We start from the raw sequence: 17,976 nt of genomic DNA, 5'->3' as shown, positions 1-17,976 counted from the left end.
TGTAACCAGTTGGGTATAAGTTACACATTTGATAAGATCAATTTAGTGTTTAAATATATGAAAAAAAAATCAGTCTAATTTAATAACTCGTTTAATATCCGAGTACTATCCTGATTTTTAATCAAAATAAGTTTAATTCAGCAGCTTCCTCAGGGATAAAATGTGGCAATAATTGAAAAGCTCATAACAAAAAAATACATAAACTAGGATGGAAAGTGTAGGAATATATATCTAATTGGAATTGTACTAGGACTGGAATTTCGTGAGAACACTAATTCATACTACAATTAAATAGCATGTGCTTCACTTATAAATAAGGTTTCTTCTCCCCCCCAATATCATCTCCTCTCAATCTCTGAATGTCTTGCAACAAGTTCATAGGTTGTAGCTGCACTAGTAGTTATTTCCTGGGCATTTTCCACATTGAAATAGCCTATTCCTACCCATTTCTACTGCATGAAATTCTATCTAATCCAATAAAATGTATTACTTTTACCATTAAGAAAATGGATTTAACAGGTAGTCTCCAGAAATTCTAAATAGGAAAAACACAGATATTAGCTATGATATAGTTTAAAATTAGATATGCTTAAGGCCTACAAGACCCCAAAAGATCATTTATATTAACACAATTGGTAACGACATTTGTGCAAGACATTTCTTGTGGCAGGGATACTCCCTACTGGTCTCCAAGAAGCTATCCTGTAGTTCCATCTCTATCACAAGAGTAAAGAAAACTTGAAAAAGCAAGAACAAGTGTTCTACCCAATGTGTTTTCAATGAACACATGAGTACAATAATGAAATGCTTGCATGTTCAGTGAAAAATCTGTAACACGCAGAAATAAAAGCAGTTGCAAGCCCAAAGCCATAAGTTTATAACTAGGAAGCTAGGTATAAACAGCTAGGTAAGTCCTGATTACAAGCATCTGATAATGTAAAATTTCTTGTAGGGTACAATTCTGCCCACTGAAATCTAAGGGACTTTAACATGAAGTTCAAAATTTTGTTTTTAAGACAGCAAGAAGCAGTAAGTTGTTAGAAAAGCAATTCATTTGTTTTTTTCATAAGGTATTAAGCCTTACCTCATTAACATTTATTTTCGATTTTGCAGAAGACTCTAAGAATGCACAGTTATTCCATTGCCTTGCTAGATTCTGTCCTTGCTCCTTTCCCACAACTCTTTCATCTTCCAAGTCACACTTGTTGCCAACTAGAATCATTGGCACCTAAATAGGAAGATATTTTAATTTATATATAAAGTTGAAGCCAGAAGCTGAATCACTACAACCGATGCGGAAAAAAGGGCAGCACAAGAGAAACCTGGTATCTTACATGAAGCAGATTTTTTGTGCTACTTGTTAACAGTTGCATCAAGTCATTTTGATTTGAAGATGATCAGGTTACAGAACTGTAAACTGAACTGTTATCCCAGGATCTGGTCACATGTGTAAAATACTTCAAGTGAGTTCATTTTATTAAGTCAGCTCAAGCTATTCACTCCAAGGCCTCTCCTGACTGAAGACTGCCAGCTGTATTCAGCTAGTGAAAAAACTACTTGACTGGTTAAATTACAAGTTGAGACCACACAACTCCTGTTCAAGTTTCCCACCCTTACTGAACTTGAACTCAGGAGTTCCACAGGTTGACTGTACACTGTGTGAAGAAGTTCCTTTTATTTGTTTTAAACCTGCTTCCCACTAATTTCATTTGGTGGCCCCTAATTCTTATACTATGGGAACAAGTAGATAACTTTTCCTTATTTACTTTCTCCACACCACTCATGATTTTATATACCTCTATCATATCCTCCTTTAGTCTCCTCTTTTCCAAGCTGAAAAGTCCTAGCCTCTTTAATCTCTCCTCATATGGGACCCATTACAAACCCCTAATTATTTTAGTTGCGCTTCTCTGAACCTTTTCTAATGCCAGTATATCTTTTTGGAGATGAGGAGACCACATCTGTACGCAGTATTCAAGATGTGGGTGTACTATGGATTTATACAAGGGCAATAAGATATTCTCAGTCTTATTCTCTATCCATTATTTACTGATTCCTAACATCCTGTTTGCTTTGACTGCCGCTGCACAAATGTCTTCAGAGAACTAGCCACGATGACACCAAGATCTCTTTCCTGAATAGTTGTAGCTAAATCAGCCCCCATCTTATTGTATGTATAGTTAGGGTAATTTTTTACTATGTGCATTACTTTACATTTATCCACATTAAATTTCATTTGCCATTTTGTTGCCCAATCACTTAGTTTTGTGATATTTTTTAAGTTCTTCACAATCTGCTTTGGTCTTAACTATCTTGAGGAGTTTAGTGTCATCTGCAAACTTTGCCACCTCGCTGTTTACCCTTTTTTCCAAATCATTTATGAATAAGTTAAATAGGATTGGTCCGAGGACTGACCCTTGGAACACCACTCGTTACCCCTCTCCATTCTGAAAATTTACCATTTATTCTACCCTTTGTTCCCTGTCTTTTAACCAGTTCTAAATCCATGAAAGGATCTTCCCTCTTATCCCATGACAACTGTACCCAATTTTTTTTTTTTGGTAGGCTTATTTGCCCCCTCTGCAAAAGACAAACTGCAAAACAGAAAATTAGGAGTGTCCTTGGAAAATACAAAAGTAGGGCTGTTGATTAATGGCAGTTAACTCACACGATTAACTCAAAAAAATTAATCTCGCTTAATTGCAATTTTTAATTGTACTGTTAAACAATACCAACTGAAATTTAAATATTTTTGGATTTTTTCCCTACATTTTCAAATATTGATTTTAATTACAAGTATACAAAGTATACAATGCTCACTTTATTTTTTATTACAAATATTTGGCAAACAAAAGAAATAGTATTTTTCAATTCACCTCATAAGTACTGTAGTGAAATCTCTATTGTTAAATGTAGATTTGTGTGTGTAAGTTGCATTTTGTTACATAACTTCACTCAAACAAAATGTAAAACTTTAGAGCCTACAAGTCCACTCATCCTATTTCTTGTTCAGCCAATAGCTAAGACAAACAAGTTTGTTTACATTTACGGAACATAATGCTGCCCTCTTCTTACTTACAACGTCACCTTAAAGTGAGAACAGGAGTTTGCATGGCATTTTTGTAGCTGGCATTGCAGGGTCTTTACGTGTCAGATGTGCTAAACATTCATATACTCCTTCATGCTTCGGGTACCATTCCAGAGGACATGCTTCCATAACTGATGACACTTGTTAAAAAAAATAATGCATTAATTAAATTTGTGAGTGAACTTCTTGGGGGAGAATTGTACGTCTCCTACTCTATTTTACCCGCATTCTGCCATATATTTCATGTTATAGCAGTCTCAGATGACCCAGCACATGTTGTTCGTTTTAAGAACAATTTCACTGCAGATTTGACAAAAGGCAAAGAAGGTACCAATGTGAGATTTCTAAAGATAGCTACATGACTCGACTCAAGGTTTAAGAATCTGAAGGGCCTTCCAAAATCTAAGCAGGATGAGGTGTAGAGCACGTTTTCAGAAGTCTTAAAAGAGCAACACTACAATGCAGAAACTATAGAACCCGAACCACCAATAAAGAAAATCAGCCTTCGGCTGGTGGCATCTGACTGACTCAGATGATGAAAATGAGCATGCGTTGGTCAGCATTGCTTTGGATGGTTATCGAGAAGAACCACTTATGAACATGGATGCACATCCTCTCGAATGGTGGTTGAAGCATGAAGGACATATGAATCTTTAGTGCATCTGGCACATAAATATCTTGCGATGCCAGCTACAACAGTGCCATGCGAACACCTATCATCACTTTCAGGTGATACTGTAAACAAGCAGCATTATCTCCTGCAAATGTAAACTTGTTTGTCTGAGCAACTGGCTGAACAAGAAGTAGGACTGAGTGGATTTGTAGGCTCCAAATTTTTACATGGTTTGTTTTTCAATACAGATGTAGAATTATCTACAAAAAACTGCAAGTTCAATTTTCATTATTGAGATTGCACTACTATACTTGTAGTAGGTGAATTGAAAAAATACTCTTTTACAGTGCAAATTTGTTATCAAAAATATAAAGTGAGCACTGTACACTTTGTATTGTGTTGTAAGTGAAATCAATACATTTGAAAATGTAGAAAACATCCAAAACTATTTAAATAAATGGTATCCTATTATTAACAGTTCGATTAAATGTAGGATTAACCATGTGGTTTTTTTTTAATTGCTTGACAGCCCTAAAAAGTAGTTTATATTATCATTTGGTAGAAAATACATGGCTGTGGAACTTAGCTATGGCATTCTAAGCTTTCCAACTGATTTGGTGGAGAGAACAGTTTTGATGCAATTTACTCAAAGCTGTTTGCCAAATTCTTTTAGCCTTGTCAGAGAAAATTTGCTTCTGCACTGCTCTGTCTTCCCCCAAGTATCTCTTTCCTAAAAGGACTGCAATAATGCATTATGGGGCAAACACTCAGAGAAGGCTGTGTTATTCAAGTATCTGAAGTGAAACCAAGCTTATGCAACATACTTAGTTTCTGACCTTGAATTAATGACAAATAGCTGAATTACTTACCTGTAACTGGAGTTTTCAAAGTGGGTAATGTCCATAATCCCCACTCTTTGCCTGTGCACACTGCTAGTGGACCCAGGAGTTGCTGGGAACTAAGTTTCAGGAAAGTTTGATGCACACTGAGTGCCAGCCACCCCACACCTATATACAAACACACGGGACATGTTCCCGCTTCAGTTTCCATTATCTGTCAGATGTAAATAATCTGAAGTGATTTGGGAACAGCAAATAGAGCAGATAGCTAATCCTAACACATTCATCCTATTTGAAGAACTTCAGTTCCCAAAAAGTAACCCAGATTTTTCCTCCACACATCCCACTTCTTGTGGAATAAAAAGCAGTAACCCATAAACATACTGATGAGAAGGTTACGAGGCTAAGAATTAAGGGGGGGTGGAACTAAGCTGATCAGTGTAGCAGGTTCCACGTCACATTTTAAAATTATATGGTTGGTATAGACTGGAAGCTGCTTTACCACTAGATTTCCTGAGGTACCTTTCAAATACACTTGGAAAAGCCCTGAAATACAGCTATTCATTTAAAATGAGATTTTATGTACAGTGACCTTTTTAAAATGCAGAGATTTGCTCCTTCTATTCAAAGTCAGACCCACTTACTAACGTAAGCAGTTAGTTTTACTTCCATAACTGGTTAGTTCTGCAGAGCTAACAAGAATAGAGAGCAAACTGGATTCCATTCCTTCTTGTGCAGTGCCTCAGTAGAATTGTTTATTTTAAGCTCCATTTACAGGCAAGTTACTCTGTGAAAACCCACCAAATACAGGGTTACACAGGACATCACGGAGGGCACAAGTTAGTTCACAGGGCTGAGATGATGCACAAGAGGAAAGAAGCCAGCTGACAGTTTTTGTTTTTTTTAGTTACTAGTGCTAACATTTGACCTAGATGGCACTGAAACAGCCCCACGAAGCCTTTTTACTTCATTTTACCAGTCACTTTTCAAAGGGGAACTGCACTTTAAGGACAAGTCCTATAGTTTGTCAGGCAAGACTTCATTGAGTTTTATTACTTGAATACAGATTGGATGATCTGGCCTTGAGGAGTTTACCCAGACCTAGCTCACCCTCTTCATAGATTCCAAGGCCAGAAAGGATTGTTGTGATCTAGTCCAGTGGTTTTCAAGTTGTGGTCTGCAGATGCTGGGGGTCCATGGACTATGCCTACAATTTCCAAATGGATCCGCACTGCCATTTGAAATATTTTAGGGGTCTGCAAATGAAAAAAAGGTTGAAAACCACTGATCTAGTCAGACCTCCTGAATAACACAGGCCACAGAAATTCACCAAAATAATTCCTAGAGCATATCTTTTAGAAAAACATCCAGTCTAGATTTAAAAATTGTCAGTGATAGAGAATCCACAACTGTTGGTAAGTTATTCCAATGGTTAGTTACTCTGTTAAAAATTTACACCTTATTTCCAATCTTGATTTAACAGGGGAAAAACAAAAACAAAACAAAAAAAAGCTATGAAACCATGTCAAGAGGATTAGTTTTTAGCCAAAATGGCAACCTGGAACTCTCATCTTCTATATTAGTGCTCTTCTCCTTCCACTTCTTTTGAATGACTTTCAGATTTGAGTTTATAAAAGTAGAATACATATTTCAGTACCAAATTATTCTAAATACACCACTCAGACAGCCTTTGGATGTTTCCTATTTGCCCATAAAAGCATGACACTTTTAATTAAGACTCAGTTTAAAAAAATCTTAGAGTTGCCTGGGTTTTCGTCCAATTCCTTGCAATGCTCATTTGTTGCTAAATAGAAAAATAACTTGTTCGGGTTCGGATGCTAATAAAAGATTCATATTATCTAGAAATGAAGTTCTTCCTCCATTCATGACACTGGGATGATACTTGCTTGTAGGGTTCCATTAGAGAGAAGAGAATTAACTGAGGTGAAGACATGCACCAGATCTTGTGCATGTAGTAGTATACCCACAACAAACTTTCCTGAAAATTTAAGAGTTCAGTGTCTCCTGGGTCCATGCAGTAGTGGTAGCAGATATAGCTACATATATTCAGGGAGATTAGTCAAGATCCCTCATGAACATTAAATAGATTAACTAAAAGCTGGAAGTAGCTTCCCTCCACCCCTCCTCCCCCATTAATGTCTGTTACTGTAAACAAGATTATGATCTTCAGAGCCAACAAAACAAATGATTCTAAGAAGGAAGTGGAACAGGGTGTTACTAGTTGATATCACCCCCTTTAAAATACTTCAAAATAAGACTTGTTACTCAGCTGCTCACATTCAATCTACCTCTTTTTCCTTTATGCAATAATTTCTTTTGCTCCTCAACACAAGTTTAAACAATAAAACTCAAAAACTTTTGAAAGTTATCCCTCACTCAAGTGATAAATTATCCATGTACTTCCCGTACTGTAGTAATATAGCCCCAATTAAATGCTGAAAGGCTCAGTCTCATTAAGATGTTCAAGACCAGTCATTAGTAACAGAGGGATACAAATTAAGATTGTGTGAAAGTAATTCTAAGCTTAGTCTTGCAAATACTATCTCAAAAAAAGAACCTGTCAAAATGACCCATTTTGATTAACAATTACAGTACATCTTTCAATAAGCAAGAAATTCTAAGATGTGTCTACAGCTAAAATATTCATTTTATAACAATACTGTTGAAAGCAAAATTGGGTTATAGCTAATTGTTATAAGCATTCACAGAACAACAATGAAGACTGAAATTGTAAGACCAAACTCAGCAGCTTTAAAGATGGGGTCTTCTGCAGTACTTTTGTTTTAGATATACTAGTCAAAATAAGCTTATATACACACTTATGGAGTATTTAAAAGCAAAAGATTAACAGACTATTTGACAGATTCACCTTAGACACCATACAAAAGTGCATATGATTTTTTTTTCCTGACTGCTTGATGCAGAAGACACATTTTCAGTACAATGCACATACTGGTCAATTTGCCTTTCAAATTAAAGCTTGGAATGAATTCAGTGATGTATCTGATTAAAGCAAGTACAGCTTTAAAAAGCATTTATAACGAGGACTTTAAATATCAGTTTTTTCTACAACAGGGGACTGCTCACATCATCAGTGTCTTTGACCCGAAGAATCTGTTCTCTTAGGTCTTGCAAGTCGTTAAATGTGGACTGTGCTGTGATGGAATATACTAATGCAAAGCCTTGTCCATTTTTCATGTAGAGGTCTCTCATTGCTGTAAACTGTTCCTGTAATGAAAAAGACATACAATGGTTAATTTGAATTTACTTAAAGAAGCTGCCAGATCACCAATGTCCACAAAAAGCCAGACAAGGATCACAAGTGGTGAAGTTTTTGGAACACAAATTGCACTTTAAAAAGCTTACCCTGTGCAATGTATACGTAATATTATAGTCCTCAGATATTCTTATAGATCTGACTTTTGGTCTTTTTTATACACACACGGAGATAACTTGCACTAGTACTAGTATTTGATAACAGTTCTAGGATCTGTCAAGAAATCTCTATAATGCCAGAAAAGTGACAAAGCAAAGCTATTGTAATTTCTCATACCAAAAAACAGAGTGAAAAGAAACCTACTGAGATTTTATTCAATGAAAAAAAATAAACACATACAGTAGAATCTCAGAGTTATGAACACTTTGGGAATGGAGGTTGTTCGTAACTTTGAACAAAACACTATGGTTGTTCTTTAAAAAGTTTAAAACTGAACATTGACTTAATACAGCTTTGAAATTTTACTATGCAGAAGAAAAATGCCTTTTTTTTTTTAGTAATTTACGTTTAACACAGTACTATACTGTATTTTTTTTTATTTTGTCTCTGCTACTGCCTGATTGTGTATTTCCAGTTCCAAATGAGGTGCGTGGTTGCCTGGTCAGTTGTAAAGCATCTCTGATGCTCACAACTCTGAGGTTCTACTGTACTGTGTTATTCATTTCATAATACAAGTCCAAAAAGGGAAGTTGTTCAAAAGGAAAGCCTGCAGTCCTGTGAGGAAAAACATCTCATTTACCATAACTAAATTCTTTAGTCTTTAAACATATACAATATGGAAACAAAACCATATCAACATTCTGAGCAATATACTACTTTCATCATCCAATTATTTAGCTGGTGCTTTTATTCAAGGCAATTGATACTGTACAGCATGTTACAACTTTACACAAAGTGTAAGTTAGCAGAGCTATATACCTCTTAACGATCCAAAGATACAAAATTTGTAAACTTATGTTTTTTGCAGTTTGAAAGTACATTACATTGACTTTCATAGCATAAATATAAACGTAAAAACAAAATGGACTGTAACAGTATTCACTCACATAAATATTTATTTTGGAGTGTCACCATCTGTCACCAGAATGGCATGTCTGGCACTGTGAATGCACAATGCAGAGACAGTCACTGTGATTACAAACTTGTCTAGTGTTCTCTGGATTAATGCACGACCCACAACATTAACCACCTTTTCAAGGTGATGTAGGAGGTTAAAAAAAAATCTTTGAAGCTCCTGTACAATAGGCCATTTGTCAAAGTTGTCATCGCATTCTTTGTGTCAAGGATGGGACAATTACCTCAACATCATCATAGTAGTCTGCCTTGCATTGTTTTCGGGTTTTACTTCAAATTGGTCTCTGATCTCAGTTGCAATGTCCTCATCAGACACGTGTAACAAAAGCATTGTCATCTATGTCTATCCATTCTTCCAAATGTGTGCGCACTGAGTTCTCTTGGTGGCTCAACAATTGCTTTCTCCATGGGTGCTATGGGCAGACCTCTCTCTTCCCCCCCCCCCCCCAATTCCAGATTGTTGAAGGATCAACATCAGACCAGGCATTTGCAAGCATTAGAATGGCATCTAAAAGACATCTTCCTGGCAATTTCCACTGCAGTGGCTTTGTCGTCATCATCAATGTGGTGCAATATCATGCAAACCATTTGCTTGCGAAAGTATGCCTTGGCAGTTCTGATAATTCCCTGATCACATGGTTGAAGGGTGAAGTTCTGTTCTTTGGGAAGAATTCAATTCGGACATTCCTCAGTGCTACATCTGTTGTCACATGGGCTGTGCAGTTGTCTACTAGTGGCAAAAATCTTTTTCCTTTCCTGGCCCAAACTTTCAATCCCAGTCCTTCAGCCACTCACCAAATAGATACCTCATCATCCAGGCAGCTGCACTGGCAACAGAGAGGGCTGGAGGATGTCTCATTTTTAAAACATTGTGAGTTTTGACTTTTCCAGATGAAAAAGGTCCATTTTCTTACCAGTCAAGGAACAGATGAACAGAACAGTAATTCTCTTTAGACTTCTTTCCTCTTTTGTCTGATTTAAGAAGGTGAGTGTGCCATCAGGTAGGGCTTGAAAATTCATTCCACTGTCATCTGCATTCCAAAAGTCTTCAGCAAAGCCATGCCTCATTTCAATCTACTTGTTTTCTAACCATTCTTCATGTGATTCAATGTCTGCGTCTTTGAATTCTCCTTGCATTTTCTTAAAAACAATCCCCTCATTTTTTTTTAAAGTGCTCAAACCGGCCAGAGCTGGCCCTGAAGTCAGTAACGCCCAGTGCCACTGCCAGTTCTTCTTTATCCCCAACAGTCCACTTAGGGGGGCATTTCTCTCTCTGGCAATTCTGATCCACTTTATAAGTGCTGCCTTGACCCTACATGCTTTGCCTGATGGCATTTTTTCCCCTCTCTCGCTATCTTTGAGAATCTTAGACAATATAGGCCGTGGAATGCCCAATTTCTGAGAAGCATCTCTGGCTGGTCTTGGGAAAATCATCATAGGACTCCAGACGGTGGTGTTTATCTACAGAAAAAGTCCTTTTTCCTGCTATGTCAACTCACACAAACTTGACTTTTTCTACACTGGGATTAAACTTTATACACACTAAATGCCTAATAATGCGAGATGTGATCAAATTCAAGAAAGCTTTATTGGCTTATTACAAGTCATTGCACTTTATTATCGTACTACATGTAGTCAGCTTGTCCCAAAATTATTCTTTTAAGCAGAGGATTTAGCATGGGAATGATTGTCTCAGTAGTTTTGATTACTCTGTGCAGTAGATTGTTGTATCACCCTTTTTATAAACTGAGTACATTGGTATTTATCATTCAATTTGGCTAAATAATGGAGAGGTTCCATAGTTTATGATTTTTTTCTTGCTTGCATTGTTCCAGTTTTGTTAATCAGATCCAGAGATTTCTTTTGAGATGGACCCCCTTCCCCCGCCCCCAAACCAAACAAACAAAAAAAACCCCACATCCAACACCACACACATCTGGCACCTGCAGAACTCTGTTCTTTTTGTGACTCTACTCTCTGTAGTCTCATGTAAAAAAAAAAAGTGTGAAATTTTGATCAGAGTCCTCATGCTCCATGTAAACTGACACCATTTGGTAGTTGACTGGAAATATAGCCTTCCAGAGAGTCCCAAATACCAACAGGAAATAGGGGCCATTATGTATGAGGCACACTGTGGAAGTTCAAGTCATTCTACAACTGCTGCATGCTTTAGGACATTAAATGTTTCTTTCTCCATGGAGGTTTGGATAGTGTGCTAAACGTCCATATACCAGAAGTTCCTGTACCTGAGAAGTTTCGTTTTATTTTCATTGTCTGAGCAAGTGGCAAAGATCTGTTACACTTTTATCTGCATTACTGGATGTCATCAGCTACTTGAACAATGTTCTGTCCTTTTTTCAGGTTAGTATCAATAGCAGTAACAAGGAGTGCATTTTTCCCTGTGTGGATGCTTGTAGACATTATTGGGTCATTTCATACACTAAACCAACCATCTTATACAATGTTACAACTGAGCTCTTCCTCTAATTTTAGCTTTCTTCCCCTGCAGCATCCAGTGTGGGACCTGCAAGCCGAAATGTGTGGAGACATATACTCAAAGTGAAATGCTTCAGTCATTTCTTTAAACTGCTAATTTTGTACCACTTTGAAGTCAAATGTTTACCTAATAGGTTGGAACTTTTCTTATAAAGTTAAGTTTTCACTTTTATGGAATTAACACCATTGATCTCTACAATTTTGGGGGTGCTGAAGATGAATAGCGTGTGTTTCTGAATTAAGCTGATACTGAAGATAAGTTCCTGTTTGAGGCCTTCCACTATATCATGGCTCATTTCAACAAGACTGGCATTAGAAGTATCTTAGCTGCAGGATTTAACTCAATCTTTTACATTAAATTATACATTTGATCTTGAAAAATCCTGGTGCTATTCCACACCTTTTGAGAGGACAGTGAATCCTTTCCACATGGATACTTCACTTATACATTTTACTTTTAAATGTCTTTCATTACTTTGGTCCATTCAGATCACTTGCTTCCTTCCACTTCCTTCCACTTTAGTTAAATTCATACTGATGGACAATTCCTATACCCGCAATTACAGCTTTTCACATTTAGTTCTGTTAGAATGAGACTTGGTACTTACTTCTGTATAATTACGTTGCTCAGGGGTGTGGAAAATTCCTGGTGTAGACTGCTGCCTCTTAGGGAGGTGGATTAACTATGCCGACGGAAGAAGCTCTCCCGTAGGTATAGTAGCTGATTCACTAAAGCAGTACAGCTGCACCGCTGTCCGTGAGGACAAGCCCTGAGAATCAGCCACCCTCGTGAATTCAACACCGAACAAGATGACTCAGACAGCTTCAAATAGGCTCAATATAGACAGATAATTGAAATATTTCAGAAACCTACAACCTAATCTACCCAGGATATTCACAACTCCATCCACACCCCTCTATTCAATATCTAAAAGACAGCATATTTCACTCACTAGCTTCTCCACTCACCATCCATTCACCTTCCCTTCTATGCTTGTTAACAGTTCTTTAATTTATTGCTTAACAGCCATAACAAGCACTTTGATGGTCTCATTCCTCCCTTTATTCTAAAAGGGAAAGAGTTTTTAAATTCGCAGATTCAAGTAAAAACCCTGTTTGTCACCATGATATTAATCACCCAACAGAAAAGTGTTGAGTTATCAGAGTTCCATATTTAAGCCATGGTTTAGGTAGATAAAGTAGAAAAGACGGCCAAATGTATTCAACTCAATTTTAGCAATGAAACCAAGTTAGTTATGCTAAAGGATGTGTTTTAAAAAGAAGGTGCCTAAACCTAAAGTTTTGGTACATAAATGAATGTATTATACTCCATTTACATTATAATTGACAACTGAGTATTTAGGGGGTAACCATTTAACTGAAGTAGAAGCCAAAACACCATAGTAGAGAAACTTATATAACGGTAAGGCTTTACCATACAATACACAGATTGTAGTGCTAAGACTGCAGCATGTGCCAAAAACCTTGTGATTGACATAACCATAAGACCAGACCCAACAGAAGCTAGGTAACATGAATAGGACGTTAAGTTCCCTGCTGAAGTGAATAAGGATGATGCAATGAGGGAAGCAGTACGGCACAAATTTTGGACAGTTTGTGTATTATGCAACATCCAAAGCGTCCATAATTACAGGGAAAATACATCAGTGGACAGAAATAGTAAAGAATCAGAGAATGAAAAACCTGGGGAAAATGTTAAACTAGATTCAACATAGGAAAAACAAAACTTAATATAGCTAAAGAGAAATAATTTAAGGGGAATAAAACTCTGAATGAGTAATGTTGAAAAACGAAAGCAAAAAGAAGGCCAATGCAACTGTGTGAGGCCTCTGCCTTTTCATTATCATCCGGCTACAACCACATTTGATCACAACATTTGATAAAAGCGTTACCGGTTTTGGAAAAAAAGCCACTCAATCCGTCTATCATTTTACACATTTAAGGAGAACTTTGCTGCTAATTCCCAGGGAAGCATTACTGGACCAGTCTGCTGTTACGGTTGTTGCGGGGGGTCTGCTCTAAGGGTCTTGATCCAAAACCCATTGAAGTCAATGGGAGTCCACTAAAACGGTTTTTGGATTAGGCCATAAAGGTGAAATTCACTCCTGTGTAGAGGGTCAGTACAAAGCCTATACATCTCACAAGTCTCCACTTAAGCCCAACTTTGGCTGCCAAGAAGAGACTAGAATAAAACAAGAATACCATACCTCAGGGGAGGGCAAAGTATAGGGAATTCCCCAACAGAAATCAGGATTACCACCTTCTGGGCTAAATTTAAGATGCCTACATAGGAGGTGAATTATCCCTCAGAATAATAATTCTTAATTTTAGGTTTTCCTATTATGAGGTAAAGCAAGAATCATAGGTAACATACAATTTGCTTTCTGCAGTGTTACGTCCAATTCTGCTTAAATACTGGTCAGTGAAGAGCTATGTGTAGGGAAGGGTAAATGTGGTCGGTGTTGTACAACGGATGATTAAAAACTAGTGTACCACCACTGATTGCTATTCCACTTTTACTTTGGAAGTATTTTTAAAAAGTGCCTAAGTGCGATCCATATATACAGAGGCTAATTAGTTGTACATACCGTTCCTGCAGTATCTAGGATTTCAAGCATACACTGTTGTGCATCTACTTCAACTTGCTGCCAAGAAAACAAAGATGAGGTTAAAATTTTTCTTCTCAAAACAAGAAAGATGGTCAAATAGGCAACTAGTTTCCCTTTACAATTAATCTTATAATACACAAGACAAAGTAAGGGAAAATAAGATCCTGGCTTTTAATAAGATTGTGCACTCTGAAAGCAGGAGATAAAGGTAAAAGTTTTCAGAAGCTCTTAAGTGATTTAGGAACCTAAATCTCTTGAAAGCAGTACTTAGGGACTTTTGAAAATGTTACCCATATATTAAAGAGTATTATAAATCTTTACAGTTTACCATAAGCAGAGAACACAGCTAGTCTGTACTTGCTTCAATGGCACTCAGCAAGCATATATACTTGATATTTGTGAGGAAAAGCACAGATCAAAAGCTAGAAAGTTAAAGTGGCATGTTGATGATCATTAAAAGGGAAAACTGGATTAATGGAGAGGTGGTAGAAATTCCCTGATGTAATCTCTCACTTATCAGTTTGCTTTAAGTGTGAAATAATATGACAATCTCTCTCTGTCAAGGTATATGGGTGCTTCTCATGTCACTCCACCCATGAAGGAGGATTGGCAGAGTTGTTTTGCAAATTGATACATTTAAGGGAGCTTGCTACTTAGTTTTTTAATGTATGATTGACGGTTTAAATTTAGGTTTCCTTTCTGAACCAAATTTAAAACTCTAAGAAGGAAAGGTTGTTTTTTTCCACATTTCCTCCATTTTCTTCTCCCTCTGAAGAGTATAAGGCCTCTTCAGTAGCCACTATTGTACTACGAAGGGATGCTGTTAAGTGGTGTACTCAACACAATTTCCTTTATAAGACATCTCGGGTTGAAATCTCAAGTCAACAGTATGTTGAAATAATTTAGATATTGTAGTCATTGAATTATGAAGTTTTAAAAAGCAGTTTAATACTTAAAGCAGATTACAGTCTGAACTTCATGTACAGCAGTTGCCAAAACAATGCTTTCAGAACCACAGAAACCACAAAACAAGTTAGAATGTCATTGCTATTGCCCTTGCTTGAGGGAAGCGTACTGATATTGTTCACACTAAGTATGACTTCCAGAATCAGATCAATTTAGAGAACAAGAAATCCATGGGATTCTGAGTCATTCCAGGACAACATGTAGTCAGAAAGATGTTAATTTTTGTTATCAATCCTAGCTGAAAGCCCTCATTAACAGAAGCAGAGATTAATTTATTTGTTTCTTGAGACCATTTAACCCTTTCATATTTCATAAAAGTAACTACTGGCTTTAGTTTCTTTTGAAAGCGGATCTTTCAAATATTTGCAAATGTCAAGTCTAAGGTGAGATCTACTGAATAGTCTAAATACATGCAGTAGTGAACATATCACCACTTTCATAATGCTTGCTAGTATTTTTGGTGTAATTTACTGCAGGCACTCTGAAGTGGTGAGGGTCCAACAATTACTGGACAGGATTTGAAATTCTTGCCCCTTACTTTCAAGGCTGAGATTTAAAAAAAAAAAAAAAAAGTACATTTATTTAAAAAGAAAAGATTTCCTGTATAGTTAGAGCTAGAACAAATCTCACGTGAGTAAAATTTTCCACTACAGTGACTCTACCTGGTCATCAGGAAAGTAGTAAGTCTGGGATATTCTTCGCTCTCAGTGATTCCCCTTCTATCACCGAGCCAGCACAAAGCCACCAGCTAGCTGCTTCAGTGCCTTGACAATAGGGAGTTGAGGTAGACAACAATGGGGAACAGGTCAGAAGTGGGCCTACCCCCCCTCTCCAGCTGAAGACAGGACAAGGGATACTCGTGTCACTGCAGTTTGTCTGGGTCAGTCTTACCACAACTAGATAAGCTATATACACATGTTCATCCATCCTATTAAAAGCACATCAAGGTAAGGCTATTTTAATGTTTCATTTGAAGTATATATAATGAATTGTCTCAAGTGGTTCATTATGGTATAGAGTTTGAGAACCACTGTTTTATGAGTTCACTAATGCACCCTACACTAACTACTGACTCAAGCCGGACTTACCCCAACTTCAACACTAGGCACCAACCCACCTTTGTGGACAGCTTTCAGTAGGAGTCAAATCCTACTCTATTCAATGCCTCCCATGTAGAAATTAAGAAAAATGTATGCTTTGTAGTTAAGTAAAATAATGGGGTTTTAGCAGTCATGGAAGGGCTTTGAAAGTATAGGGGAAAATTTAACAAGGCCTTGAAAATATTAGGTTCAAAAGTTAGAACAAACATGGCATCTAGAACAAGACAAGTTTTGGGGAGAAGGCTAAGCTTAGAATGTGGTTAATGAGAAAAGATTTCTGTGAAAAAGGGTCTCTAAATTATAGATGAAGTTACAAACTGGTTCTAACAGACAAATAGATGTTGTTTTGTGATATATGATAAAAACTGAATGTAATCTTTACTATACCAATGTTATCTTGAAGGAGGCCCAGTCCTAAAATTGTATCTATTCAAGGACAGGAAAGGGGTCAACCCCAAACTGGCTCTTAGATAAAGTTAGCAACTGGCAAGGACATTACTTGTTTATTAGGAGGATATAAAAAAAGGTGAGCTCTTAAAGAGTTCATTGTTAGTACCCGCCTTACCAAGCTGGAGCCAGCCAACATGGGTTTGAACACCTCAAGTCTAGTCCATTTGCAAGTATCTTGATCAAGTACTTCTAACTGTGTTACTGTAGGGTGTAATAATTGCCTAAACTTTTAGACATGTTTAGAGCATTCAGCCTTTGGATTTTATGAAGGAATTTATGACTGAATTGGTGTTATCGTTGATGCACAGTATCATGACATCAACCGTAACACTCCAATATTGGACATTAACTTATTATTTATAGACAGTAAAACATTTAAGCTTAAATTGCAATTCTCTTTAGATAGGCCCTTCAAAAGGTGGTTATGTCATCAACAGAAGCCATATTGATAATCACTTGTTCTTGTTCATTGGCTCATGAATATTTACGCTTCATAGATGCCAAATGAGTTAGTGACGTTAAATGTGTTTAATGCTCTTGCCATTCAGATGCTAATTTTTTTAAAACCGTGTTCATTTTAGAGTTTCAAAAATGATCCGTGTTTTGTACTATTAGTGTAGTATCACTTAATTTATTGCATTACCTTTCTGTAGGAGTCTTCTATCGTAGGATCATATTTTTCAACAAATATTCCTTGAACAAACTGTACAGTCTGCAACACAAAAAAGTTCCCTTATACAACTAATATGTTTATATGATGTCAAAATATAGAATATGTTTAGAAGTGTACATAGAATTGCCAAGAGCACATTCCTATATTTAGTGAAGGCAGACATATCTAGGTATACATATTCAGATATTTTATAAGACAACAGGTAGACATTTCCTCCAGATTGTAAACAAAATGCATTAGAGGTACATCCGTGTTCTAATACTTACATGTATTTATCCACCGAAGTTAGAGTGGATAAGTCATTTTAATGACTGTTTAAAGCAAATGAGTTCACAATCTATGTCTGAAAGACTAACATTACTATGAAATAGTTACTTACATATCCCGGGGGAAAAAGTCAGCTTAATATAATTAGTTAGATACACATGTTGTATAGTTATACAGCTTTCAACACAAAATTCAAGAGCTGTTTTGTATTGTCTACAACCTATTTTATTAGTACTATAAATGCAAAATGTGTATCCTGGACTACTAAATGGCCGTCAATATTTTCTAGAACACTGAACTTCAGGCCAAGTCTTGCTCCCCCCATCTGCCTGTTCTGTAAGCTGGGTAGGGAGAATTACAGAAGCTGAGGGTCTCTGTGTAGGCCAGACCCACACCGAAGTATGCCGGTGTCTGACTTGTGGATCTTTGACTAAAGCCCAGTGCCTAAGAGCATAGGGACTACTACTCAACATCAAAACTGC

The 17,976-nt window shown here is 36.9% G+C and overlaps 1 protein-coding gene across 1 annotated transcript in view; it reads right to left on the bottom strand.

The window, feature by feature from the left end:
• Window positions 1-17,976, bottom strand: part of RAP1B (RAP1B, member of RAS oncogene family) — a 72,883-nt gene that overhangs the window by 4,886 nt on the left and 50,021 nt on the right. Inside the window, exons 3-6 of the mRNA XM_044980451.1 lie at window positions 17,198-17,266; window positions 14,018-14,074; window positions 7,649-7,789; window positions 1,085-1,228 (exon numbers count right to left, since the gene is read on the bottom strand). Of these exons, the coding sequence (XP_044836386.1) occupies window positions 1,085-1,228; window positions 7,649-7,789; window positions 14,018-14,074; window positions 17,198-17,266 (411 nt within the window). The remainder of the gene's footprint in view (window positions 1-1,084; window positions 1,229-7,648; window positions 7,790-14,017; window positions 14,075-17,197; window positions 17,267-17,976) is intronic.

Source organism: Mauremys mutica, chromosome 1 (genome assembly GCF_020497125.1).
Source record: "Mauremys mutica isolate MM-2020 ecotype Southern chromosome 1, ASM2049712v1, whole genome shotgun sequence".
Classification (NCBI taxonomy): domain Eukaryota; kingdom Metazoa; phylum Chordata; order Testudines; family Geoemydidae; genus Mauremys; species Mauremys mutica.
This window is presented reverse-complemented; position numbering and strand designations above follow the sequence as displayed.